The sequence below is a fragment of the Equus asinus genome, chromosome 14 (assembly GCF_041296235.1).
Source record: "Equus asinus isolate D_3611 breed Donkey chromosome 14, EquAss-T2T_v2, whole genome shotgun sequence".
Lineage (NCBI taxonomy): Eukaryota > Metazoa > Chordata > Mammalia > Perissodactyla > Equidae > Equus > Equus asinus.
The window spans coordinates 40145342-40172526 of record NC_091803.1 but is presented as its reverse complement, the minus strand read 5'-3'; the positions used below and the strand labels follow the sequence as shown (position 1 = coordinate 40172526).

Below are 27185 nucleotides of genomic sequence, written 5' to 3'. Positions count from 1 at the left end.
ATCTTTCATAGTAAGATTTCTTTAAATTAGCAAGATCCTTAACATATTTAAGAAGCATGCTTTCTTTGGTACAGATGAACAATTTGAGCAAAAAGCTGATTATCAGGGACAGCTCTACTGACGACAACAGAACTCACCCCTGGCTCTAGTACCCCATAGACAACACTCCAGAATTTTCTAGTCAAGGAATTGCTTAATTTTCATCTTCTCTCTACTGCCACTGTTATACGTAGATAAACTTGCAACGTAGATTGTGGCATTCTGTGCGCTACATGAAAAAAAGACGTGTTTGCCTTGTGAGGCACCATCTCATGGCCGTATTTGAGGAAATGGAATCATTTAGAGCAGTGGTTCTCAACTGGGGCAACTGTGCCCTTGGCCTAAGGGACATGTGGCAACGCCTGGATATTTCTGGTTGTCACATCTAAGGGAGAGAAGAGGTGCTACTGGTACGTAGTAAGTGCAGGCAAAGGATGCTGCTAAACACAGAACAGCCCCCATGACACGGTATTATCTGACTCCAAATGTCAATATTGCTAAGGTTGTGAAACCTTAATTTGGAGGAATGTCCAAAAGTACATCATGTTCTAGAGTGGGGCCTGTAAAAATTCCTTTAACTTTCCTATTTATTCAGCTGTCAAAACCATGACAGTGGTTTCATTTCTGGATGCAGAATTTTGTCTTTACGTTACCTTAGAGAGTGTGCATGCCATTTGACTTCGCTTTTTTCTAGGCAGAATTTGGTATGTTTCACAAGATAAATGGTTTCACAAGTGCCGTGCTGGGTTTGGTTCTTGAGTTCTTTCACAATCAACTGTCTCTTGCCCACTAGACAATTTCATCTCAGTGAGAAGCCCATTGAAAGCTGATACTCTCAGAGCAAATGCTTTCTACAGCTTTTGGGAGGAAGCCCTTTGAAAGGCCGACAGAAGCTATACAGGGGTCCTATGTAGGTACCATTCTTCCGGTTCCCGTTTTAAACGCGGTCTAATCATAGTGGTACATCACTATAGTTAAGGGGGCTTCAGTAACGCCACTGGCACATCAGTGAGCTTCATGTGAACTCAAAGTCCAACAGGGAGCATACGCTCTGAAGGCACTGCTGACAAGCAGGTTCCAGGAAGGCAGAGGTGGAAGGGAAGGACTCATCCTTGCTGCTCAGTCACGAACGTGCACTTCTCTCTCCTGCAGATCCAACTGGAGACACCATGGACATCGCAGAGGGAATACACAGAAAAGGACTACCAAGATCTCTGACAGAGATGTTCAACGGCATTGTCTCAAACATATTTCCCCAACCAAAAACTGATGAGCCTTCTTCTGTCTGTCTCTTCCCAACCTGCAAACTCCACCAAAGCCAAAACAGTCAGGAGGAATTATCTGAACCAACTCCCACACTTTACAGATGAGAAATCTGCATGAAACTCAGAAACCAGAGACTTGCTAATGTCAGGGCTAAAACCCAGGTCTCTACAATCCTAGCTGAGTCCTTTCCTTATCATATGACCTCTGCCAAGAACTGAAGCAGAAAAACTGGCTCAGAACCCTCTGGACACAAATCTCTGACAGAGCTGAAAATAATAAGCTGCATCTCAGCGCTCTTATCATTAGGCTAAACGATCTCAATTTCTTCCCCATTTTTAGGAAGGGCAGACACATATTGGATGGTATTTGGTAATGTCCCCATTTCTCTCTTCACTTTTTAGAAGAGACTGAGTGAAAATTTAAAGAAAAAAACAGAGAGTATCAATCAAAATTGAGCACGGTGTGCTACAAAGTCCCAACAGAGCGTAAGCAAAGGCTTTGTAGGTCATTTTTAATCATCTTAACTGCAAAACACACAGAAAGTTTTCTACAGAAGCAGAGGATCCTGGCAGGTATTACGCACATTTTAAGTTCTCTCCATAGTGCTAAGTAGCCAAGATGTTTCCATGATGTCATTTCCACTGTTAAGTTGTCGTTTACAGGGACTACATCCTAGGCACTTTCATGTCTTACCTCGTTTACCCCTGCTTTACAGATGAGGAAACGGATGCTTAAAGAGGTTAACTAGCCCAAGGCCATACAGCTAACAAGTGATGGAGCTGAGCGTGGACTCGTGCCTGCCCGAGTCCTGGTTCCTCACCATTTTGCTGTACCACCTCCAGTGACTCTGCCTGTCACCTACTGCCAATCTACGTGAAAACCCACTCATCACACAATGACTGCACCTAAGAGTTAAAAGGAGGCTCCAGAATACCCTGGTCCAGACCCTTGACGCCTGGCAGGTGAGGGACCTGCCCCAAGTCACAGACTCAGTGCTGCCAAAGGGTGTACACCCAGGTGCCCTGCCTCCAGGGTAGCTCCCACCCACCAGCCTGTCCAGGCAGAATGGGAGACAAGTCCACAAAGGGTACGGAAATCCACCTTCATCCACATAGGAGGAAGGAGGCATTCAGTCTAACGCGCATCTACTGACCGTAAGCACAAGAAGTAGACACTAACACTGCTGCTTGGGGAATCTGCTCATAGTTGACACATAAATAGTTTCTAACATGACTGAAAAAGCTGTAAATGATGTTCCGGCGACAGAAATTCATATCCAATCTACGTCAAATCTACAAACTGCAAAAGATAAAATTCAACCCAGTCACACTACTCAATTCTCAATTAGTCTCTATTAGGTACTTATGGTCTGATTTTGTTGCACCTAAGCATCATTTTTACTTGTGCCTAAGTATGATTTTATGCTTGCTCCAATGAATTTTTTTGTGGAACTATTTTTATAGTTTATGGAACTTATTTTAAGCTTTATACTGGCCTCTCAGTAAGAAGCTGTCCTAAACACGCATTGAATATCCTATAAAAATAATTTATCAGGGGTTGAAGCTGGCTGGCAACAGGAAAGCAGTGGAGAAACCATGTTAGGAAACTTTCTGTTAATAAGACCTTGAAATAGTTACGCACTGTAAAAATAGATAGGACATATTCCCAGTTGTTTTTTTTTTTAAAAAAGCTAAACTACAACTGACAAGAAAAACCAGGTATCTCATAGTAAAATGCCATAAAGCGTCAAGTGAAATTTTTAGAAATTTGCAGCTGCATATAAATTGTAAGTTAATTCTTACATACTCTAAGGGAGACAAACTGAAAGTTTGTTGAAAATTCCCAAATAAACAACAGACAAGATTTTGCAAGTATTCTATTGTCTTAAAACTCATTTGGCCAAACCATCCCTATAATTGAGTATCTCAAAAAGCGCTTAATTGGGGCTTATCTATAACATGACCTTTAATTAATTGCTACAAATCAAGAGGTATAAAAAAACCCTTGTGATACAAACGGTGCAACGCAGCCCAGTGAAGCCCTGGGAACAGGGGGAGATAGGAAAGACAGGTACCTCGTAGTTCGAGAGAAAATCTAGTAATTCTGATTGAGATGGGACGTAGACCAGTGGTGTCATCACCCGGCGGACAAACTTCTCAATGTAAACAGCGCTCACGGGGCCTTTGTACTCGATGGGTCCAAAACTAGTGCCAAAAACATAAAAATAAAATAAAAATAACATACCATGCATTAAAGCTGTAACGTGCAACCGAAATCATCACCACCACAAAATGAAAACGTCCTGCTTCAGGCTCCCGACTGGGTCACAGGTAAGCAGCCTCCTTTGTCTCAGGAGGTGACTGGAGGGCCAATGAAGAAGAAGCGTTTTATGTGAGGGAGGCACAAGTGGCCGTTGCCCTTTTAGGAGCTGAATTCAACCGCAAACTGAATTTCAAAAGAAGGAATATTCATTCTGGTCTGAAAAAAAAAAAATTAATTCCTGCAATAGTATTTCTCTAAAAAACAAAGCAAAACAAAATGGAAAGGTGACCCTGGAAGCTGACCAAATGCTAAAGGACTCCAGGATCTTAACGACACGATTCCACGGAAGGGGGCAGACCTTCCTCTCACACCTCCCTCCGAAACAAGGGACAAACTGAGTAGCTGGCCTGGTCTACTAAGAAGCAGTTATTAAATATTCCCAGAGGATCATTAAATGAACCTTACACCTATTTAAAGTTTTATTGCAACAAAAAAAATTACGTAAAGGTGTTCAGGAACCTGTATAAGCGAGCTTCCTTATTCTCCCCTCCAGTTGTGCTTGGGGATGCACAGGAATTGGATTTAATATTGCGAAGCAATACTAGCAACATTCAGTTATCCTCCTGAGCTAACCAGAATCTTTACGTGGCTTTCTAAAATTCTTGCACAATACATTGCTCAAATATGTTTGGATAGTATGACGCAGGGTGGGGAGTATGATGAAACTCAACAACTTCATAACCATTCTTCTCTCTAAGTGGAAAGTGACAGTAAGCTCACTGTTAATACAACAATAGACAGCACAGCAAAGAATCACACAAATGCTGTGATCACAATACTGTAACATATGGTTACAGAAATTAACACACAAACACATATAACGTGATGAGATAAACGCAACTCTTCAGTGTGCACTGCAGAATATGATGCCAGACAAAGGAACGTTAGCATGAAAAAAGGAAAAATAGCATCTGGATTCACAATCGGGAAACAGAGTTAACAATTCTGTCAAGTGAAGACTTGATACAACTAGTCTGTTAACTAATTCCAGTTTAAAAATTACCACCGCCACCAAAACCATCGACCACCAACAAATTCTAACTTAAAGGAAGAAATCAAATAGTCATCTGATAACGTATTTTGTTCAGCAAAAAGGAGGTGACCGATCTGGAAACCTCATCTGCTTGAGCACATGGGCTCTGCTGAGCTTTCCTGGTGTGATGTTACACGGGTCGCAGGGACTTGTCATAAAAGCTGAGAAGACCCCAGAACGCAGGACGTGGAACATGCTTCACCAACACACTACAGCCATCGCCAGAGGACAGGCCGATGTCGGGCTGCTGAGCTTCGCAGAGAGTTTTGAGAAACTATTCTCTGCTTCAGAGCCTTTTATAAACTTTCTTTGTGACTGGTGTCAATATAAGCCAAAAATGGAATCTACTTTCACAAAACAGAAAAGCCTGTTAACTTCTTGAAGCAGCTACTACTACCAGATAAGCCATTACACAAACAACAGCAGCAGCAGCAGCAACACACAGGCGGCAGTGGTCTGCCCAGGGCTGAGACTCAAGGGCCACGTTTAAAGGCACTATTAACCAAAAGAGCCGCAAGGCTACAGCGCGCTCACGAGAGAGGTCAGCTGAAGGAACACGTTCGTTCACATGTGCATGTATAAAATAGAAAGCTGGAAGATTCTTCAATAGAATATGAAAAAGCTTCCTTCTACGTATTTCAGTGCCTCCTTCTATTTTAGGCACACTGGGAATGATAAATATTGAAATGGCTATTAACTGGCCTGAACTGACTGAAACAAGGAAAACTTTAACAGGCAAAGATGCGCGGCAGGCATTTCAAGGGGAGGACCAAGCTGAAGTTCCTCATTTGTAAAACGAGAGGGTTGGACTAGATATTTCTAAAGTTCCTTTCAATCGCTCTATAAAACTAAGAAAGCAAACAGTGTAAGACAACACAGTACACACACATATCCCAAAATGACACTGTGTACTCAATTCAACGTAGCTCTTCTGACCTTAACGTCACATCAAGCTAAGCCCCCCTCGGGGCAGCTGGCTTGCTTACAGAGTTGCAAGGCCTATACTCCCTGCTGGGCATCTGTGCCCTATATCCTATTTCCAAAAAACGAAAGGCAGGGGACCTCAGTGGGGCAAGCTCATCACCCCATTACAGAGGGCAGCGTTTCAGAACCTTCAAGCATAACACCTTGCACTTACCTTAAAAAAAAAAAGAAGTGATCACGAGAAAGTTACTCTGAGAAAGTACTCTTAGATCTAGAGAAGAATTTGAGGGTGGAGATGGGGTAAGAAAGTATGTTTTTGCCCAAATGCTATTTAATACCTCTTGAGAGACAACACTATGCGTCACACAACATTTTATGTTAGAGACACAGAAGTGTGATGGAAGGTGACCGATAATCCAGAAATGCTAGTTTGTTGATGTGTGTTATAAATCTCCATTGACTAAGACCCAGGAAGTTTAGAGGAAGGGAAAAAAATACAGCCTAAAAACTAAAGCTCTTACTAATCAAATCTTCTTTACCCAATTTACCTCCATTAACAAACTTTAAGCCAATTACATCAAACAAAGTCCAAAATCCCATCTCCTATCTCCAAAACCTTTCAAGTCAGATTTCAGACATTAACACCCACAGCAAGTTCTGGGCAGTACTCCAAAATCAAACACCAATATTTCCGCAGCAAAATGAATAAAGCGGCTCCTTAAATGGGACGAAGACTATATAGGAAGCCTCTTGTGACTTCAGGCCAGATGAATGTATTTGAGGACAAAATTTATGAAAGTCTTTTGGGTTTTCAGAGCTCTTTGGATTTCAGAATTACGAATACAGGATTGCGGACTTGCAGTAATTTTATTCCCAATTGAAAAGATTGTACGATTCCCTCTTGACTATGCTATGCTGCCAGGTAACACGATAAGGACTCCTGTGTATTCTTATACCATAAAGTACTTTTAGAATATCTGAAATGTACAGCCACACAATGGAGTAACTGGTACTATGAAAAGCAATGTTGTAGAATATGTAATGACATGAAAAGATGTTCACGAAAGAAAGAAAAAGCAGTTTAGGCAACAGTATTGTCACATGATCCTATTTCTTTATTTTAAAAAAGGGGGATGGATGTATAGTCACAGGTGGATATAAATCAAAACACACAGTAATTATGTACGGCCAATAAAAATATCCAGATCCTTTTTATTTCTTTATTTCCACTTACCTGTATTTCCTCAATTCTGTACAGTGAATATCGAATACTTCACTCTGGAACTGACAGACTTAATGGCAATTAGAAACACTACTTAAAATTTCTTACCTCCGATGATACAGATATATTACAGGAAAATAAAAGAAGTGTTTCTGTTTTCTGCATTTCCCCTGGTTCCACCAACAGTTAATTGCCACAAACAACACCTGCAGAGCCAAAAAAAGATTTCAAATGACTATGAATAACAACTGAAAAATTACCAAGACTTCAAAGATAAAATTTAGAAATGGAACTATTCCTCTCTGAAACAGAAAGTATGAAAAAGAATCGCTTCAAGTTTTCAAAGACGGTCATCACTTACCACTGCAATAAAAAAGAAAGACTCTCCTCTGCAGCGTCCAGCTAGGACTCTGAACATCTTGGAGTCTGACCCAAGATGAAAACGATTTGCTCTCAATTCTAAAGTGAATGAGCACCAAGGAGCTTTTTCTAAGCATGATTACACTAAAACCTAGTAAAAAGATCTGTCTTGTGTCGGGGCCGGCCCTGTGGCCGAGTGGCTGGGTTCATGTGCTCCGCTTCGGCGGCCCAGGGTTTCACCGGTTTGGATCCTGGGCGCGGATACGGCACTGCTCATCAGGCCATGCTGAGGCGGCATCCCATATGCCACAACTAGAAGGACCCACAACTAAAAATACACAACTATGTACCCAGGGGGTTTTGGGAGAAAAAGCAGAAAAAATAAAATCTTTAAAAAAAAAAATCTGTCTTTGATAGTCAAACTGAGCATCTGAGAATGAAAAAAATGTTACCTACAAATAAAACATCACAAATGTCAAAGGACCATTTTTAACGACTATTAAAAACTAATAAAGATAACAGATGATCAAAGCTATGCTCTAAAATTAGTATTGAACAGCGGAAGTAGGGACTGAAGATACACTTACAGGTGGATGCTCAGGTATTTAAGTGTCCCTATGTCTACATTCACTTTGAAATGCACCAAAAATAAGCCGGGTTAATAGTAAGACAGAAGCAGAGCTTCTCAGCTTTCGCACTATTGACATTTTGGTCTGGAACTGTTATGGGTTCTTTTCGTTCTGCTTAGTTTTGTCAGGGAAGGCCATCCCACACGCTAGACATTGGATGTTAGCCGTATCCCTGGCCTCTATCCACTGGATGCCAGAAGCACCCGCCTCTCAAGCAGCCACGACTAAAAACGTCTCCAGACAGTACCAAAGGTCCCCCGGGGGACAACACCGCCTCCAGGTGAGAAGCACTGATTAGAGGGATGGTAAGATGAATAAAAACAATAAAACAAGCGTAATAAAATGTGAGTAAAACTTAAGTGGTGGATATACGTAAAATTCCTTCACCTTTGCTCTGTGTTTAAAATGTCTTATAATAAAATATAGAAAAAATATGAAGACTACAAAGGGAAAGTCACTTTCAGACGACTTACACTTATTAGACAGCAATAGTGCTCGAAACTTACTGGAAACTCGATGGAGCTCCTTTTACAGTCTACTTACAAGAAAGAGAAGCAACAATATCTTTACTTAAGGTTGACATCTTATTTTTTACTCAAAAATAGGGCACAATCTACCATGTTTGCTAATTTTACTTAGCATTGTGGCTAAAAAGATCTTTGCCTGTTTCCAAAAGTAAACCCACCCCTTTCCCTACTGAGAACACAGAAGAGTAAGCTCTCGACTCGGAACGAGCCGGAAAAATAATCTGAAAAGCGCCCGTCAGTTGTGGATGGTACTGTAACCTCCTCCACCACTTCTCGTATGATCTTTAACAAGCTGCCTCGCCCCTCGAAGCCCCAGGTCCTCTTCAGAAGAACAGGGACACCAGCATCGGCGTGCAGAGGACACCAAAATACCGCGTAATCACGCTGAAGGACGCACGCTTAAGTGGACAGTCAACAACTACTGAACACCATAAAACACAGCAGATTCTCCCCTTGCTCCCCACCTGTAATCTGAACTCAGAAAACTTGGCGACTGACTCTCACGGTGGTGACTGCTTTTACGCTACCATAGCTTTTGCCTCCCATTGCTCCACTTGAGTTCCTGTTTCCTCCTTGGAGCACGTGCCAGTTTGCTACTATGAGTCATTGTCCAGGGGCAGAGCAGGCAGGGCAAAGGGAAGACAGGGAACAGATCAATTCCATGGGTCCAAAGTTGGAACACAAAATCACAACCCCCTCAGAATCAGTGTTGTAGGAACAAAGTTATAGTTCAGGGATATACAACAGTTAAAAAGGCCATGCTAGGCTGGGCAGGAAGCCTAGCCACCATTTATAACTTTGTTTCTAAGAAAAACCAAGTGGGAGCTCTAAAAGAACTTCTGGAACTCAGCTGCGTGCAGTTACCTCTCATCAGTGGTTCTCAGCAGCCTCTCAGAAATCTGTGGGGTGCCTTCTGCTGGCTGCAGTGACGGGGGGGAAGCGGCAGGGCACGCTGTGGGCAGGCGCTGAGGCAGACCCCTGCAATGCTCAGACGGCTCTGCCCAGGGACAAGGCATCGTCTCCTCCCAGAGCAGTGTTAAATGTCCTGCCCGGCACGGATGTTAGGGAAAACTTGTTTGCTATTATCCAAGCCCAGAATCTGACTCCATTTTATACGTGAATCCAGAGCATGGCTTTCACATTCACTCAATTTCTCAGGAAGGCAACTTCTGTGTAAACTGAGGGCAGAAAGTACTTTCTTTGGTTCAGAACTTTACCAAGAGCTGTTCACCATTTAGAAAAATCAAATCACTGACAGCAATGCCCCAGTGGCATCTGAGTCACCAAGACATCACAGCTTTATTGGTCTGCATTTGGAACCGGCCCATTCACACTATTTCTATATAAATGTACAAGGACCTATTCTGCCCAAGCATTTATAAACTGAAACACATGGGATTGAAGTATACGTTGTTTTCTTTTTTTTCCTACCCTTATGTTATAACTAGTGCATTAGATTGACTATTTGAAATTATATGCGTAGGAAAGTTTCATCACCTACGAATTCCTTTTCAGGACAGAAAGAGGGACATCATAGAATACTTGTTTTATAAAGGGCGACTGGGATCCACTGGGTTGAAAAACACTGCCATACAGATGACTCATTTGCCGATATATCCCTCTTATTTAGCACAAAAGTGGCAGTCATTAAATATTAGTTGAATCTAGGGCCGGCCCCATGGCCAAGTGGTTAAGTTCACGTGCTCCGCGTCGGCGGCCCGGGATTTCACTGGTTTGGATCCTGGGCGCGGACATGGCACCGCTCATCAGGCCACGCTGAGGCAGCATCCCAAGTGCCACAACTAGAAGGACCCACAACTAAGACGTGCAACTATGTACCGGGGGGATTTGGGAAGATAAAGCAGGAAAAAAAAAACAGATTGGCAACAGATGTTAGCTCAGGCGCCAATCTTATAAAGAAAAAAACATTAGTTGAATCTAGTTCTGGTCCAAGTATTTCAAAGGTCAGCCTGTTACACTATAGTCATGATACATCAATTTCGCTTACATAAAATAATTATCAGCAAATATCAAATGGATATTCAGCCGGGATTCTCAGCACCCCTCCTCCTTCAGCGTTGAAACCAAACAGAGCGGCACTCGGAGACGAGCACGGCCCGCGTGGCCAGACACAGAATCTGCTCCTGTTCCGGCCTCTCAGCGACTATGACCACGACAACCAGCAATCCTTTGTTTCTTTATAGAAGGCTTTACAATTTACAAAGCAAGGCTCCTGGCCTCCACCTTGGCAAAATCAGCCAGCTGGGGAAGGCGTCTCTCTGGGGAATGGGCCCCACACACAGGGACTGCCAGCCACCTGATTCTTCGGCGACCGTCGGCATTACCTGGTCTGAAAGCTGCCTCGCTGCTTGCTCCACTTCCGCCCTGGCCGCGATGGACTGCCCGCACCACGGGGCGTAGAAGAACAGCAGCACCACCTCCGAGTCCCGGCGCACGCGCTCCGCGTAGTCCAGCTGCCCCTGGAAGAGGTCGAGAACCGGAGACCTCGAGGAGAAAAAGCTGACGGGCGGCTTTGCTGGGATGATCACATCTTTTGCTCGACTAAAAGAGAGCGAACACAAACAAGATTGCTTAGTTTATCCTCTTCTGACAACAGCTCTGTGTGGAAGGAGAACGAAGTTTAAAAGAGGAATCTTCTCTTGAATAAGAAAATGGAGCTCCTCAAACGCCGTGCTAGAGTAAAAAAGTAACATCCTGTGCTAAGGCAACATTTGGCTGAGGACGCAAGACACGGACAGCTCCTGGACAATGATTCTCTAATCTCCTCTCTCAGGCGTGGGTGGCAGGGCAGCGGGGAGCCGAGGAGGATGTCTGAAAAATCCATATTCTTCCTCCACACCCAAAAGACCCCACCCTTCTCTCTGCGGCCATGCTCTCCACAGGAGCCACTGATGCCCAGGCTCCAGAGCCACCAGGGAGCTCGCTCAGACTGAGGGAAGGAAGGCGGACACTAAAGAATACATATACCATGAATGCATTTACATGAAAGTCCAAAACAGGCAAAACTAAACCTATAATGCAGTCAGTCACATCTGATTGCCTAGAGCGGGGAGTGGGCAGGGGGACTGACTGCAGAGGGGAACTGGGGAAATTGTCTGGAAAGAGGCAACGTTCCATATCTTGATTGAGCAAATGGAGAAGTGGTCACCTTTGTCAAGTCATCGATCCGTACGTGTACAATGTGAGAATTTTCCTGACGGTAAATTACACCCCGGTGAAGCTGACGAGAATCAAGCCTGTCCAGCGTGAGCTCCCAGGCGAGGCTCGCTCTGATGACTCTCCCCGAAGCAGGCAGCCCCTCATTCTTCCCCTCATCTCCCTGTCAGTTACCTTCGTGGCCCTCAACCACAATCTGTAACTTACTTATTTTACCTGTTCATTATCTATCTACTCTACCACATCACTAACGCCATGGGGGCAAGGAGCCTGGCGATCTTTTTCAGCTAGATCCTCACTGTCTAGCAGTTCCAGGTACTCTGAAGTTCAATAACTTGTGAAATGAACAAACCCACCCTGCTTACTTCATCTGAACATATGTGAAAGCAAATTAAATATAAACACACATACGTATATTATCAAGGACAGTCTGAAAGAATCCACGCGTCAGAAGGCCCATTCCTTTATGAGGGATGACTCTAAAGGCCACCTAATTACATCCTAACTCTACGTGTGTTCAAATGAACTTGATAATCTGGTTTCTCAGAAAATAGCAAAGGAGCAGGAAGGAGGAACACGAAGGAAGGTGCTGCCAGCTCTGAGACGTGCAGCAGTCAGCCAAATATTAGAATCAAAAAAGAAAACATAAAAACACCCAAGACCTGGGACCAGCCTGGTGGCGCAGTGGTTAAGTTCGCACGTTCTACTTCAGCAGCTCAGGGTTCGCTGGTTCGGATCCTGGGTGCAGACCTACACACTGTTTGTCCAGCCATGCTGTGGCAGGTGTCCTACATATAAAGTAGAGGCAGATGGGCACCGATGTTAGCTCAGGGCAAGTCTTCCTCAGCAAAAAGAGGAGGCTTGGCAGCAGATGTTAGCTCAGGGCTAATCTTCCTCAAAAACAAGCAAAGAAAAAAACACCCAAGAACTAAGCTACTCTAAGAGCCTTGGGTCATTTAGTACGGGGGACAGAGGCCCACACTCTCCCCTGCATCTAGGTGCTGGCTTCAAGAATTAAGAAGACAGTTTTAAAAATATCACTTTCCTACTTTAACCAAAAGCCATTAACATCACAAAGTAGTGGTATTAAAAGCTGGAACAAATCTCCTATTTATTCAGTCAAACTAACATTTTAATCCCTCACTCAGGGAGCTTTGTCTATGTAAAATATCTACAATACCTGAAAAACTCAGTCACTTAACACACTAATTCAAAAAATGTCCACTGAGCCAATGTTACCGTGTTTCAGGCACCGAACCATAGGGACCGCGGCTACGGCAGCGAGCACGATATGCTCAAAGGCTTACTGTCTCGGGGAAGAAGACAGGTAAACAACGATGACAAAAACGCACAAAGTGATTGCTGCGATGTGGAGCCTTCAACAGCGGTGACAGGGGACACGGAAGCTCCTCGGATGCGGTGGCAGTCAGAGGGGTATCTTTGGAACTGAGACCTGAAGGACAAGAAGGCAGCCATGCAGCGGTGAGGAAGGAATAAGGGACACACGTTCACAAGCTCCAAAATTCTGCGCTTTGGCGGTACTGTTTTCCTACTATTGAACCTGCGTGGGAAGCGTCAAAGCACGACTCCGAGGGAAAACACAGGTGTGTGACAGCCCCGAAAGGTGATCGTCAGCTTGGCACTGCTGTTCTGCGTGTTCAGAGCGGCTCCTAAAGTAAACAGCCAGATCAAACACGTGGCCTACCCAGAAGCAAACAGCAGCCGGGGAAGAGAAACACATGCCTCTGCTCCACCAGAAACACTCCCAAGCTTCCATTTAACTCTTACATTTGCTAACCGTTTGTGGGGAACTATAGCTAGATCAAAGATTTCCTGCAGCTTTGAAGTCGAAGTCTCGGGTACAAAGAACTGTGAGAGCTGGCTGCAAACAAGACAGGCCTGCTGCAACTCCCAATTTTCACACGAGATTCAGACCCTACCCCTCCTCCTGAACAGGCTCTGAGGCAGCTCTGAAATTACAAAACGCAATACGGCAAAATGAATACACATATGCGTACATATATAGATACACACACACACAATTTTTCCCTCCAAACCAGGGTAAAAGGCAAGTGATCAGGATGGAGTCACTGAAGCACGGAGCTTCAATGCACAGAAAGGCAGGTAGGATAGAAATTAAATGCCCGGACATGCACAATTATTGTGTTTCAACCCCAAATCAACCTGTCTTATACTCTCTGGTTTGAATCCAGGTAAGCAACAGACACTGAAGTGGGCTGTCACTTATTTCAGGCCTGAAGCTATTAATACAAATTAAATTAAAAAAAAAAATCCTACTCTCCCTTAAGCCTCTGTCCTCATTAACGTGAAGATCTTAAAAGTAAAATAAGAACAGGGGACCAGAAACGTTAGAGGCAGTGGCACAGCGATAAAATAGTATCATGACACCATTCAATCAAGCAAGACTAAAAAAAATCAACCTGAGTCTATTAAAAGACTGTCAAGTTTGCCAGGGACGCAGAAAGGAGCCGGACAGGCAGGCAGCCGCTCACTGGCTCACTCCTCGCCTGAAGCAGGTGGGGATCCTGTGCTGCGGGCTCTAGTAACTGGATTGACACTCTTCCTTCTTCCCGAAATCTCGAAGGACTTTCATATCTACGAGGTCACGTTCTCTCAGAATGAACACTAAGCATTATTTGTATAGATGGACAGACAAACTGATATAAGTAAGCTCCCCACCCTTGGAGGGGGGAAACCTCTCCTCCTAATTTGAACCCAAATACCACCTTGCAATAGTCTACGTTGTACAACACTTCGTATATTTCCCTTGGGCAGCACATGATAAAGAGCAAGGTTAAGAGCCTAGAACCTGACACTGTAGGATGCAAATTCAAGCTCCATCACTTAACAGGTGGGTGTGATCTGGGCAAGTTTTGTAACAGGACCAAAGTTCAACCCCTCCGTCTGTAAATTAGGAGGGATAAAAGCAGATCCAGACTTTACAGGATTGAGATTTAAATGATCTGTGCTAGGCTCTCAGTTATGTGTTAAATGAACAAATGCATTCAGGCAAGCTGCAGTTCTTAAACAGGCAATTTTGTTCCCCAGGGGACAGTGAGCACAGCCTAGAGACATCTTTGCTTGCCTCATCTCGAAGTGTGTGCTACTGGCATCCAGTAGGTACAAGCCAGGGATGCTGCCAAACATCCTACAATGACCAGGACAGCCCCCAACAGTGCCAACGCTGAGAAACCCTGCTGAAAGTATGGCACCCGGCACATGACAAATGCTCAACGGTAGTTATTGTAATTTGTTCTCTTTCCACTAAAATCTCGAATCCTTTGACATGTCCTTGACAACACTGGCTACGTATCACGCCTAACATACTCAATGAAAATGTTTCGAGTTGCAATCTTCCTCTTGGCCAATATGCCTGTCCGTGGCAACAGAGACTTATCAATTGGAGTCCCAGGAGACACACTGGGGATTTAGGAGGCCGTAAAGGACTCCTGAAATTTAAAGCAAATTTTGCATTTGTGTGCTCTCCCAAAGAGAGGCACATTAGCTCTCATTTTTCCTGCTCACTATGCTCCAGGCCTTTCTGGTTGCAGGAAAAACCCCAGCTTAGCCAGCCTCAGGACCTTTGCACTCGCTGTGCCCTCCACCTTGGACACACTTCCCCCAGATCTTCCCAGGGCTGGTCCTCTCCCTTTCCTGCGTGAGCTTCCATGTCGCCTCCTTTAGGAAGGCCTTTCTGCCCCACCCGCCTCGCTCCTCGTCCCCGCACAGCACTCACCGAAGCCCTTTTAAAAAACCGCTTGTTTACCTACTGACCGCCCGTGCCACCCGCGGGAAGGGAGAGCGGGGACTGTTACGGATCTTCGCTGCTCGGCTGGATAGCAGGAGCCGAGAGATCATCGTTGAGTCTGGGGCTCTGAATCCCACATTCGAGGCAGGAGGACCACGAAACGGGTGATCAGGGAGGGTCGCACCGCCCGGGCAGCCGCGACAGGTGCACCCCGATCCCCCCGGCAGGGGATGGGCAGCCCGGACCCCGGCCCACCTCCGAGGGGCACCCGAAGCCCGCACGTGGCCGGCCGGCAGGGGAGAGGGGACAGGGCGGGCCTGGCCGCAGGCGGGGAGCCCCGGGCCGCTCACCTGCAGGTGAACTTGAGGGCGAGCAGCAGCGCGCAGCCGAGCGCCACGGCCCCGCACAGCAGCTCGGGCCGCCGGCGCGCCATGAGCGAGGCGCCGCGCAGCCCGCGGCGGAGCCGGCCCGCCGAGGACGCCCCGGCCGCGGCCGCGCTCAGGGAGCCGGAGCCCGCCGGGCCGCCGCCGCCGCCGCCGCCGCCCTCGTCCTCGGCGTCGTCGCTGCTGCCGCCGCCGCGGCCTCCGCATTCCGACATTACATGCTCCCCGTCGCCGGCTTTATACCGCCGCCGCCGCCGCCTCGGCCCGAGGGCCCGGCCCGGCCCGCCGCTCCCCAATCCCGCAGCGCGACGCGCCCGCTAACCCGGACCCTCCACGTCAGCCCCGCCACCGCCGCGGCCCCGCCCCCGCGCGGCCGGCCCCGCCCCCCTGCGCCCACGGAGCCTGCGCGGACGCCGACGGCGCCGGCGGCCCCGCCCTCCGGCCCACCGAGAGTGCGCGGACCCCGCCCCTCCCTCGGCCCCGCCCCCGCCCCACAGGCCCCGCCCCCCCGTCTAGGGAGTCTGCGCGGGCGCGGGGCGCAGGAGCTGCTCCAGTGACGGGCTGCTGACTCTCAGTCTTCTCTGACTCTAAATGTGGAGTCCTTTATAAATAACTTTTGTGATTAAAAAGGACAGGTCGGTGAGGGATGAAATGTGATTCGAGGGTGACACGAAGGAATTGTTTTCCGTGAGACAGAGGGACACGTGCAGCTGGGGCGAAGGGAGTGTCCATAATTCCCCAGCTGCTGGGGCTGCGGAGCAAAACGGGACTTCCACTGTCAGGAACTAGAAACCAGGCGAATCAAACCGAGGGAACTGAGGCTCTGTGATGCCGGGTGCAGAACAAACAAGAAGCAAGGCTGAGAGCTACGGTGAGCCCCCACCTCTGCCACACGTCAGCTGTGTGAGCCTGGAGCCAGGTTTCCAGGGATGGAAGATGCATCCACCGGTGGCTGCCTTGTGGGTGGACGGAGCGTTCAGTGTGTCCACCACCGAGCCCCGGAATGTTGCTAGCTCATTTACACCCTGCATTTTGCTATTTGTTTTCTCTGTCTCATCTTTTTTGTTCCTTCTTTATTTCCTTTTGTATTAAGTGGATATTTTCTAGTGCACCATTAATTCCTTTAATGAATTTAAACTTTGTTTTCTAGTTATCTTCTTCGTGGTTGCTCTAGGGATTACGATATACATTTTTTGAGAATTTCAGACTTTCTATTTTGGATTTATACTAACTTAATTCCAGTAAGATATAGAAACTGCTCCAATATAGCTCTGTTCCCTCCCTTTTTTGTGCTATTACTTTTTAAAATCTATTATATTACAAACAATAATACAGTGTTACATTGTTTTATATAATCTTGTTTAAAGAAGTTAAGCAGAGAAAAAATATATTTGGTTTTTTTATATTAACTTCCTTATTTACCATTTCTGGTTCTCTTGAATTCTTTACGTAGATTTGAGTTATATGGTATGTTACTAATGAAAACAAATATGGTCAAAAGTCACCCGTCTCCATTCACTGTAGGTTGCCAGGACAGAATCTGTCCTACGCCTCCATAAGACACCTGTCGTTTGCACAGGGCTTTATAAGGTTCAAAGTACTTTTACTTCCTGTGGGTTATCTCATGAGACCCACAATACCTTGCGGCGATATAGGGCAGTATCCTACAGGCCAGGAAACCACCCCGGATTAATAAAAGCTTAGTTCCTTTCCTCTTCTCTTTCTAGACATCTGGCTGCTGTGCTGGCACCAGGATGTTCTGAAACAATGATCAGTTCATTTCAGAATACACCCGAGTCAGACTGCACTTCTCTTCAAGGCTAGGTCAGCCCTAACTTGCCCACATCAACCAGTATCTGAGCTTTCGTGGCCACTTTTTATACTATGGCCAAGTTGGAGTTTGAGTAGAGGGCGGGGGAAAGGTTATATATATATCTCCCAGATATTAATCCTTTCTTAGAACCAGAGAGAAATAACGCTCCTTAATTTCTAAAGCTTCCAAGCATTTACTTACAAAATGGGACATGCCTAACAAGGTACAGGATGGCGGGTAACGTGGGAACGAAGCCCACACCCTGAGCCTGAGTACTCTAGACCAATGGTGGTTGTTTCTTGGAGACTTTGTATGAAGACCCCAGAATTGGCTTTCCGGAAATTGGCATTCATCGCTTGCAACAAATACTCACAAGAAGCCTGTATTCTAATCTCTCCAGGCCAACTAAAGAGGGTTTGAAACCTGCACCAACTACCCAGAGAATGTGCTCTCCTTCAGTTTCCCATTTGATGCAGGTTCCTGGAACTAAGTGGAAACAGACATTGGGGACTCGATGCAAACAGTCCTCAGGATCAGCGTGATGGAGAGGGGCGAGGACCTGCAGCACTGGCCTGCCTGCCCGGGGCGCCTCCATCACAGAGGGCTGGGCAGGGGAAGCATCCACCTGCAGCCTCTCCCGGGATGATGGGGGAGCTTGTTGCAACCAACGAAACTTGCATGTGAGTGTTCCTATTGAGAAGAGCCAAAAGGGAAACCACCCAAATGCCCATCAACGGAGAAATGGATAAACAAAACACGGTGTATCCGTAAAACGGAGTATTATTTGGCAATGAAAAGGAATGAAGTACTGACACATGCTACAACATGGATGGATTTTAAAAACATACTAAGTGAAAGAAGCCAGTCTCAAAAGGCCACAGATTGCCACATATTTTGATTCCACTTGTATGAGATGTCCAGAACAAGCAAATCCATACAGAAAGCAGACGAGTGGTTGTCTACAGTTTGAGAGGCAGGGGGAGTAGGCAGATTGGGGTGGGGGGGAGGGGGTTTTAGGTAAAGAAAATATTCTAAAATTCATTGTGATTTAGCACATTTTTGAATATACTAAAAAGCACTGAATTGTATACACTTGAAAGATTTTTTTTTCCTTTTTCTCCCCAAAGCCCCCTGGTACATAGTTGTATATTCTTAGTTGTGGGTCCTTCTGGTTGTGGCATGTGGGACGCTGCCTCAGCGTGGCTTGATGAGCGGTGCCACGTCCACGCCCACGCCCAGGATTCAAACCCACGAAACCCTGGGCCGCTGCAGCAGAGCGTGTGAACTTAACCACTCAGCCATGGAGCCAGCCCCTGAATTGTACACACTTTAAAAAGTAAAGTTTGTTATGTGAATTGTATCTCCATTTCTTATTTGTTGAAAAAAACCACCCTGTGGAGACAAACGTGTCCGAGTAGACACACCCATTAGTACTGTTTCCTCAGCTATTAATACAGGGTTGGCGTTTTCCTCTTTTTTTTTTCCTTTCCTCTCCCCTCTACCACTTTCTCCTCCTCCCGACCAGGTCTTCAGTGGTCTTTCAACAACCAAAGTGGCTCTACCAAGGGCGTTGTGCTAAACGGCTGCCTCTGTGGAGGCCACAGCCCACGTCTCAGCTGACCGCCCGTCAGCCAGTCATCAGCGTGAAGCGCAGAGGAGCTCCCAGAGGAGTCAGCGTGTCGGTTGTTCAGAGAAGCCTCTTATTCAGCCAAATCCAAAAGGGAGCGGCACAGAGACAAAAGGTGTTTTCGTGGCCCTCTCATTTGCATTCTGCCACTAAATGCTTAAATAAAAATGTTTTTTAAAAAACCCCAAACCTTGTGAATTTAGCACCCGGTCTCGATTCTTTGTCAGGAAAGGACCACGTGAGAAAATGAAAGACATCTATATATAAAATCTTTATTACAGGCAATATTGGTCCATACACTACACAATACCAACAGTACAAGTGTAATCTTTCAAAATCATCATTTAAACAGCAAAAGACCAAGAAATAAAATTTGAGTCAACTGATTATTTTTCAAAATATTCTCAATGCACATTATCCTCAGTTCCCTTATTATAGTGAAACATACAAATACAGAAAAATACCCCATTTAACGTATACTAGTGTTAAATGGTTATTTGGCTTAAAATCTGAGTTAAGAAAATCCTTTTTAGCAACCTACGTACAGATAAGTAGCAAACTTTATTATATTAAACAAATTCGTTCCACTTAAAATGTGTAAAGAATTTCATCCATCATGTGTTCTGATCCTAATACAGTGTTTATTCTCTCATCATCATGGTTCTTATCTGAAGGACCAACTCAAGGAGTCATCCTAGACATAACCTTATCCTCTTACCCAACACACTTCATCCAAAAGTCTGTTCAACAGATGGCAACTGGGTGGCGGTCACTTCGCCACTTGATGCCAACGGTGCCGTGAGAGCATGGCCAGACCCGTCAAACAGCCCGTTTTCCTACCTACTGTGGGTTGCTGCTCAGGAGGGACGATAGACGCCAATACAAGCAGAAAGTCTGCAGCTCCTCTGCTACGTGCCTTAGAACACTTTCAATTTTTCTGGTCAATGCTCTGATTAGGTAACATACATAAAAGCCAGCATATTAGTTTAAATCTTTAAACAAAAAACTATATTTTCCAAAGTCATTATCATTTGGGGCAATTAAGTGATCTTTTCTTGCTTTGTTGAGCTTCATCTTTAGGGCATCTCTTCTTTCCTCCCACTCATGAAGTTCAGCATTTCCGTGTGCAAATTTACAGCTGCTTCCTTCCGTGCAGGTACCATTCATATACCTGTTAAGACAAGTCAGCTCGGTGAACACCCACAAGTTGTTCATAAAAATCTGCACTTCACTAGCTTTATGATTTGCATAAAACTTTTAGTTCAAAGTCTTAGGCCTAAAAAAAAAAAAGAATATTTTACAGTCTGGACATCCACAATAGAGAAATTCGTCAACTATTTAAATGTATTTAATGAAAAACGCTGACTGATGGGGAAAAAAAGACTACAGTCCTTCCTGTTGCAGTAGAAAGAAATCAGAAGTGGCATTAAGTAAAAGACGTCTTCAGGGCCGGCCCCGTGGCCGAGTGGTTAAGTTCATGTGCTCGGCTTTGGCGGCCCAGGGTTTTGCCGGTTTGGATCCTGGGTGTGGACATGGCACCACTCAACAAGCCATGCTGAGGTGGTGTCCCACATAGCAGAGCCAGAAGAACGTACAACTAGAATGTACAACTATGTACTGGGGGCTTTGGGGAGAAGAAAAAAAAAAAGATTCACAAGAGATGTTAGCTCAGGTGCCAATCTTTAAAAACAAAAAACAAAACAAAAGATGTCTTCAATGGTTTTAAGTATCATATGGGTCTAAATATGGAAATTAAATATAAACAGTGATTTAACAAAATGAAGAACAATTCAAAATTATCTAGTTTTTCACTGAAAACTCTTCTAAGTAAACTTAAAGGAGTGACACTAACATTCTCCTCTGGCCTGAGTAAGTTCCAAATTTACACTTGAAATTGAATTTAAAGGCAGTGTCAAAGCTGATGAGCATCTGCCACAAGAAAGGTCGTGGTGAAGGGTGAGGTGATCCCTACTGAGAACTCGCAGATCATTTGGGCAAATCTGAACGAACACGCTTCTCTCTTCAGTTACCTTCAGACATTTCTCACCAGTGTCGGCAGACCGGGAAATCTTTTCATGTAACCACAGGAGACTGAAGAAATGTTCAAAAGGAACTAAAACCTTGAGCCCAAATCGAAGCCTCCAGTATTACGAGACTTTGTCACCCAGATGGCCTCTGTCTACTGACATAACGAGCGTGAGGGTCACACGGGGTCAGCAGTTTTCAGGGGGAGGTTTAGGAAAGCTACGCACCTATCACAAATACTAAAATATCCTGTTGGAAAGCGGTGCTGCCAGCAGTACTGGTCGTCTTCGGTGTGGAAAACCTTCTCTTTGTGCTTCTCCGAGGAGATGTGGCCTTGCCACTGCTTCTCGCTGTTACAGTTCTTCCCACACATCCAGCAGTGAAAGTCCACCTAAGGTGCACAGAGACACGCGTCCATCAGTGGGTGCTGGCTGTGTCCCTCGAGGTGTCACACGCTGTTCAGGGCACCAGGGGGACTAGAAACCACTCGCCCCAGACCGTATTCTCGGGAGCCCGTGTAGGTGGGGAGTCAGGCAAGAATATAAAACTCAGTCAGAACTGGGACCAAGGAAAGGACCCCAACACTGGGAGGCGTGCCAGAACACTGGAAGCAGAGAACAGGGGCCAAGGATCCGAGCAGGCGTCCAGGACGTCCTGGGCAAGCAGGTGGTCAGAACTGGTGTGCAAAAAGGACGTCTGTGGGAAGGACAAGGGGCAGGCTCACACAAGGATTGTGGGAAGGAGGAACCCCATGAGGAAAAGCAGAGAGGACGGGGAAGCCCAGGGCTCGCCAACTGCAGAGGGACAGGCAGCAACTCCCTTCAGGACACAGGACCTGAGCTGCCACTGTGGGCCAGGCCTTTGGCCAGGCACCAGGGAAGTACACATGCTGGGAGGACACTGCCCGGGGCCCACACCTGCCCAGAAGGAGCTCGGGTATGGGGGTGTAAGCGTGGCCACAGACGCAAGCTCCCAGTGTGGTAGCATTTCCCAAATGCCTTGGGTCAGAATCCTCTGCAACACGGGATAAGAACAGATAGCTGGAGACTGCCCCTGAGACTCGGACTCAGTATGTCTGGGGTGCAGATGAAGAGTCCGGCTTATTAAACACCCCAGGTAAATCTCACGACCCAGCAAGTCTGGTGACCCTGCTCCGGGAACCAGAGGAGCCCGTAAGAAAATGTGGCAAGGGAACCTGCATGGAGCTTCAGCAGAGAGGGAGGAGTTCCCAGGGCCCGTCACGAGTAGAGAAATGGGGCAAGGCCAGGCCATGGACGTGACCTGGACCCGAATGCATCAACATGGAGAGCTGCCAAAAAACAAAATGAGAAACGAGCAGCAGCGTAGTGGACACATGTGCCTATGTCATTTTAAAAAAACATGCCAGGCAGAACTGGAGGTTAAGAATAAATATGTCAAAGATGGGTAAACATGGCCTGGAAAAACACACACTGGATCTGGTCCCTCTGGGAAGGGGGACAAATGGGGTGCCAACTTTATCTGCAACATTTTATTTATTTTACAAAAGCAAATACAACCGTTAACATCAGTTCACCTGGGACAGAGGGCTCAAGATATTCATTATATTATCCTCTTTACTTTTTTGAAAAATTTAAAAGACAACAAAAACAGTAAAAGGCCACAGGTGACTTAACGTCCGCATAGAACCCTGGACACAGAGGCCAGAGCGCGGGCCAGTCAGGAGGGAAAGGAGGACGTCCTGGGCACCTCCTGTGGCCCGGCACTGGGATAAGTGTCACAGACTCAGTATACTTCACTTCCCGTCACATCGCCACTCGGAGACGTTCAATAATCTGCCCAGGGTCACAGGCTGGTAAGGGGAGGAACCAGGACCTACACTCACAATTCTCTGGCTCCAAAGTCAGAAAAAGGAGCAAAGAAAGGATTTTTAGAATGAGGAGACTTAAGCTAATGGCAGGGACCCAGTGGAGAGAGAAGATGAAGATACAGGGGGAGGGGGGCATGAGGGAGGGAACCAGGTTCTGGAGAAAGAGGGAAAGGAGAGACAGGCTCCAGCAGCGGCTCGGAAGGAAAGGAGAGGCCGCAGTCAACAGTACTCACGGTGACCTCGGCGTAATCTGTCGGCATGTGAATCTGTTTTCCGTTTTCCTTGTTTGACTGACTAGCTACATCATCACTTTTTTCATTTTTTTGACTCTTGAGCCAGAGTTCATAAAACTGCTCCATATCTTGTACTAAAGAAAAATGAATCACTTTCAGCAGCAAAGATTTAAATAGACCACTTTGATACAGGCAAGATCATGCACACTTTTTCTAACAGCGGAATTACATTTTCAAAAGAAAAGTGAGAGGGCTGAATGGAGACTGATTCCATTAGACATGGAGATGGTCCAGGGCCCCGCAGCAGGTAAACGCTCACGGGCAAGCGGCAAAGTCAGGACTGTCAGACCGCAAACAATAGTTTTCAAGATTGATTAACTCCTCCCTGCACTTGCAAGACACTTGGGGGTGTGTAATGCTCAGAACCATTTAAGCGTACTGCTAAAAGGCAAGCCTCGGCAGGCTTCGTGTTGTCCCGCGTTTAACACTCGTCATCACTGTCCATAACCACACGAGGCTACTACCACGGCTCGGGGGGCCTGGAGCTGATATGCTCCTCGCTCTTTACTGAGAAAGATGAGAAACATACACTACTGGGAATGAGATTCTGACCCTGATGGGAGTCCATCCGTCAAGCCACGCTCCCTCCCAGAGGACGACTGACAGGCTGGGGTGCAATTTACAACACAACCATGACCAGGTCCTGGACAGCGGCCGTAAGCTCTCCCCATGGTGAGAACAAGTGTCTTCCACGGTACTGTCAAGGGCTACAGTTGAGGCTTCTCATCCTCAGCACTGCCGACACTCTAGGCCAGATAATTCTTTGCTGTGCGGGGCCGTCCTGTGCACTGTAGGATGTTTAACAGCATCCCTGGCCTCTACCCAATAGATGCCAGGAGCACATCCCTGCAAGTCATGACCATAAAATGTCTCCAGACATTGCCAAATGTCCCCAGGGAGAGAGGCGTGTGTGTGGCCAAATTTATCCCCAGTGCTGCATGTCCTTATTCTAAGCATGACAGTGAGAAGGAGTCCCATCCCACAAGGCACTGAATTTTCACATGGTTGAAACACAGCAGGTGACATGCTTCAATCCGACTGGTTCTTCTAATCTAGAGACTGCAGACCACAAGCAGGGGGTAAATTTCCATCAGTTAAGATTAAAGAACAACGATCCTTGCAGTCAAACATTTTTTGATCAAAAGTGAGAGGCTGCCTGAGACGCCTCTCAAAGACTCCCACAGCAAACTTGAAGCATGACCAAGATAAACATTCTCTCCTCGGGCCTTTGAATCTGGGCCTGTTCTCCCAGGAGGGGCTCCTTGAAGAAGCTTTCAGCTCTAAGCCGACTGGCTCAGGGGTACTACCCACAAGGGGAGCAGGTGAAGCGAGTGAAGCAGTCACAGAAGGACCCAACTTTCCCAGGCCGTTTTCCGGGAACACATCTATGATGTTAAGGGACACAGACCTAGACATCTGTATCTAAGCAGACACAGCTCAGATGTCAGGTTCTGCTCCATGGATAAAACGGTGCAATTGTTCAGAAGGCAAACTGCTTTCTGTGTTCACGGGAGCTGGCCTATTTACAGAGAGGAAAGGAACTTTCAGGCAAGCCAGATTTCATGGACGTCAAGGCCACAGGGAAACATCAACTTACTCCCATTCTCTTTCATGTAAGTCCACACTTCACGCTCCTCAGGACTATGAGCAAAGGAACAGTTTCCAACATACTGACACTTTTTCCCAGAAGCAATATGATTGCACAGCTGTATGAAAAAAATATGAATACGCTTTAAGACAGAGTACACTTAGTAAAACTGCCTAGTTTTTACATTTAAGCAAAATAAACATTATTATCCATGCTATTGCTGAGCGATATAATTTTAAAATAAGATTAATTTGGTTCTATTCAAAACGACTATAAGCCCAAAATACATGAGATGGTATTAATATTAAGCTTTCTGTCTCAAAATTTTTCCAAAGGAAATTTCCAAAAGAAAGAAGGTATGGAACTGGAATATGAAACATTTTCTTACAAGAAAGTCTCTACAAACTCACTTATTCAGAGTATCTGCTTTGAACAGAGCAGAACATTTGATCTCCGCAATGCTAATCTGGCTCCCTCAGCCTCTCAGGCCCTGCTCTGCCCTGCCCAACACCCCGGACGCCTCCTCGTCAGCACTGGGGAAGAAGTAAAGAAACTGCACATGACGCCAAAGGTACTAAACAGTGTCAGAAAAAACATCTCGACATTTCGCTGACTTATAACCCGTACTGGCAGCTAACCTCAGCCGGAAGTTACTAGATACGCATTGTCTGAAAACAAGTATCACCCTAACCAGCCAGCCAGTTACAGAGCATTCGAATAATACCTCTTCTTTGCACTTTTATCTTACATGGTAAATACAGTGGTACTGGGAAGAAAATAAAGTGACAGCAATCAGAACACAGACTTCCCTAAGAACCGTGACTATGAAGAACTAAGAAAATCTCCATCACTGAGAGCTCATTCTTAAATATCATCAAGCTACTTGTCTTCATAGAGCATAAATCTTAGCACAGTTAACTGTTAGCTTATCTTACTTTACTTGTGTTTCAACAGGAGCTGGCCCTATATATTACTTAGTTCACATAATATTAGATGCTGAGCATCAGTTTTTGCTAAAAATCTAACAGCAGGCAGCCGTGAACACTGTCCACCTCCTCCCAGTGACCCCACCCTCACAATCTTCCGCATAAAGTCAGGAGTCAAGAAAACATTCTTGTGACTGACTTGATTATGTCCTTTTCCCAGCGAGACCCTAAGAAGTACTTATCACGCATTACCAGGGAAACATTTACTATAGTCTTTCAAAGCTCAGTGGTAAGGAGCAGGGAGAAGAGAAGATCGAGAAGGCCGGCTACCGTGCTGGGTTTTTACAAAACACCACCTCATGTAATCTTCCCTCGGACGGAATTACTCCCATTTACAGACAAGCAAACTGGGGCTCAGGAACTCAAGCAGGACCCTCTGAAGCCCATTCTCTTTCCACCTCATACATTGTCTACACACATACGCACACACAGTTTTATTTCTTCTTTTAGAAAAAGGATCCCTTAGCAATACCTAGTATAGCAGGAAAAAAAGAAGAAATAAGCTCCTGTAACATTGTACGCAGTACACCACATTCGAGACGGCAGTCCCTAGGCAGCTGCCTCACGAACTAGAATGTTCTCAGTCGTCTTCGTTTTAACAAAATATTGAGGAATACCCCATAATCTCCATTATCTTTTAAAGCACAAGGTATCAATGGTTCCGATAAACCTTCTTCCTCCTGCAGGCCCCACTGAGTAACTCACCCACATCTATGAGCCTAAAGCACTGTGGGTGACACACGAGCATGCCACCTCCTTCAAAGACTGACCTCGTCACCTGCTTACGTTTTACAAAACTGCAAAGTGCTCTGGGTGACGGGAAGGCAATCCGCCTCTTCCTCAACTCTTTCTGGCAATTCAGGGAGGGAGGCCTCCTTTACGGGGCGCCACTGCAATCCCTCTGTACTGCTTCTCTGGGCAGGAAATTCTCTCTCTATTTCCTCCTCCTCCGCCCGGGGCAGAGAGGTTACTACCCGTCTCCACCCCGAGGGACCCTGTCCATTAACTCACTCGGTGAAATCTGCAGACTCTCTAGGTCCTCTCCCTGGCGAAGAGGAAAGTCCCGGGCCAGCTTGGGGGGCTTTGCTCAGACAGTCACCTTCAAGACCCCGGAGGGCACCGGAGGGGACCAAGATGAAACGTGCCACCGCAGGAGTGAGATGCGATCCTAACTCTAAGTTGGTCTAGTATTTTCATTCTAAGCATTTCGAGGAACATCTTCCTCTAACACTGAACCTTCTTCCTCTGGTTTACTTTTAGAAGGTCCTATAAAGTTGGGTATGTTTCAGCTGGCATCCACGCTTCAGTGAAAGAGACAGGCATGACAGAAACAACTCAGCATAGCACGCGTCA

The 27185-nt window shown here is 46.0% G+C and overlaps 2 protein-coding genes across 5 annotated transcripts in view; both read right to left on the bottom strand.

Moving 5' to 3' along the window:
• The window catches only part of TXNDC11 (thioredoxin domain containing 11), a 55071-nt gene extending 39092 nt beyond the window's left edge, over positions 1-15979 (bottom strand). Inside the window, exons 1-4 of one of the 2 annotated variants that reach the window (XM_070484921.1) lie at positions 15619-15979; positions 10668-10884; positions 6915-7012; positions 3380-3509 (exon numbers count right to left, since the gene is read on the bottom strand). In XM_070484921.1, the coding sequence (XP_070341022.1) occupies positions 3380-3509; positions 6915-7012; positions 10668-10884; positions 15619-15866 (693 nt within the window). In that variant the 5' untranslated portion in view covers positions 15867-15979. The remainder of the gene's footprint in view (positions 1-3379; positions 3510-6914; positions 7013-10667; positions 10885-15618) is intronic. The other variant, XM_014849959.3, reaches the window with a different exon arrangement.
• Positions 15980-19343: 3364 nt separating this feature from the next.
• ZC3H7A (zinc finger CCCH-type containing 7A) overlaps positions 19344-27185 on the bottom strand; it is a 33442-nt gene continuing 25600 nt past the window's right edge. For all 3 annotated transcript variants that reach the window (XM_044746495.2, XM_014864500.3, XM_070484920.1), the window contains exons 20-23: positions 24856-24964; positions 23199-23332; positions 21344-21507; positions 19344-20262 (exon numbers count right to left, since the gene is read on the bottom strand). In XM_044746495.2, coding sequence (XP_044602430.1) covers positions 20073-20262; positions 21344-21507; positions 23199-23332; positions 24856-24964 — 597 coding nt within the window. In that variant the 3' untranslated portion in view covers positions 19344-20072. The remainder of the gene's footprint in view (positions 20263-21343; positions 21508-23198; positions 23333-24855; positions 24965-27185) is intronic.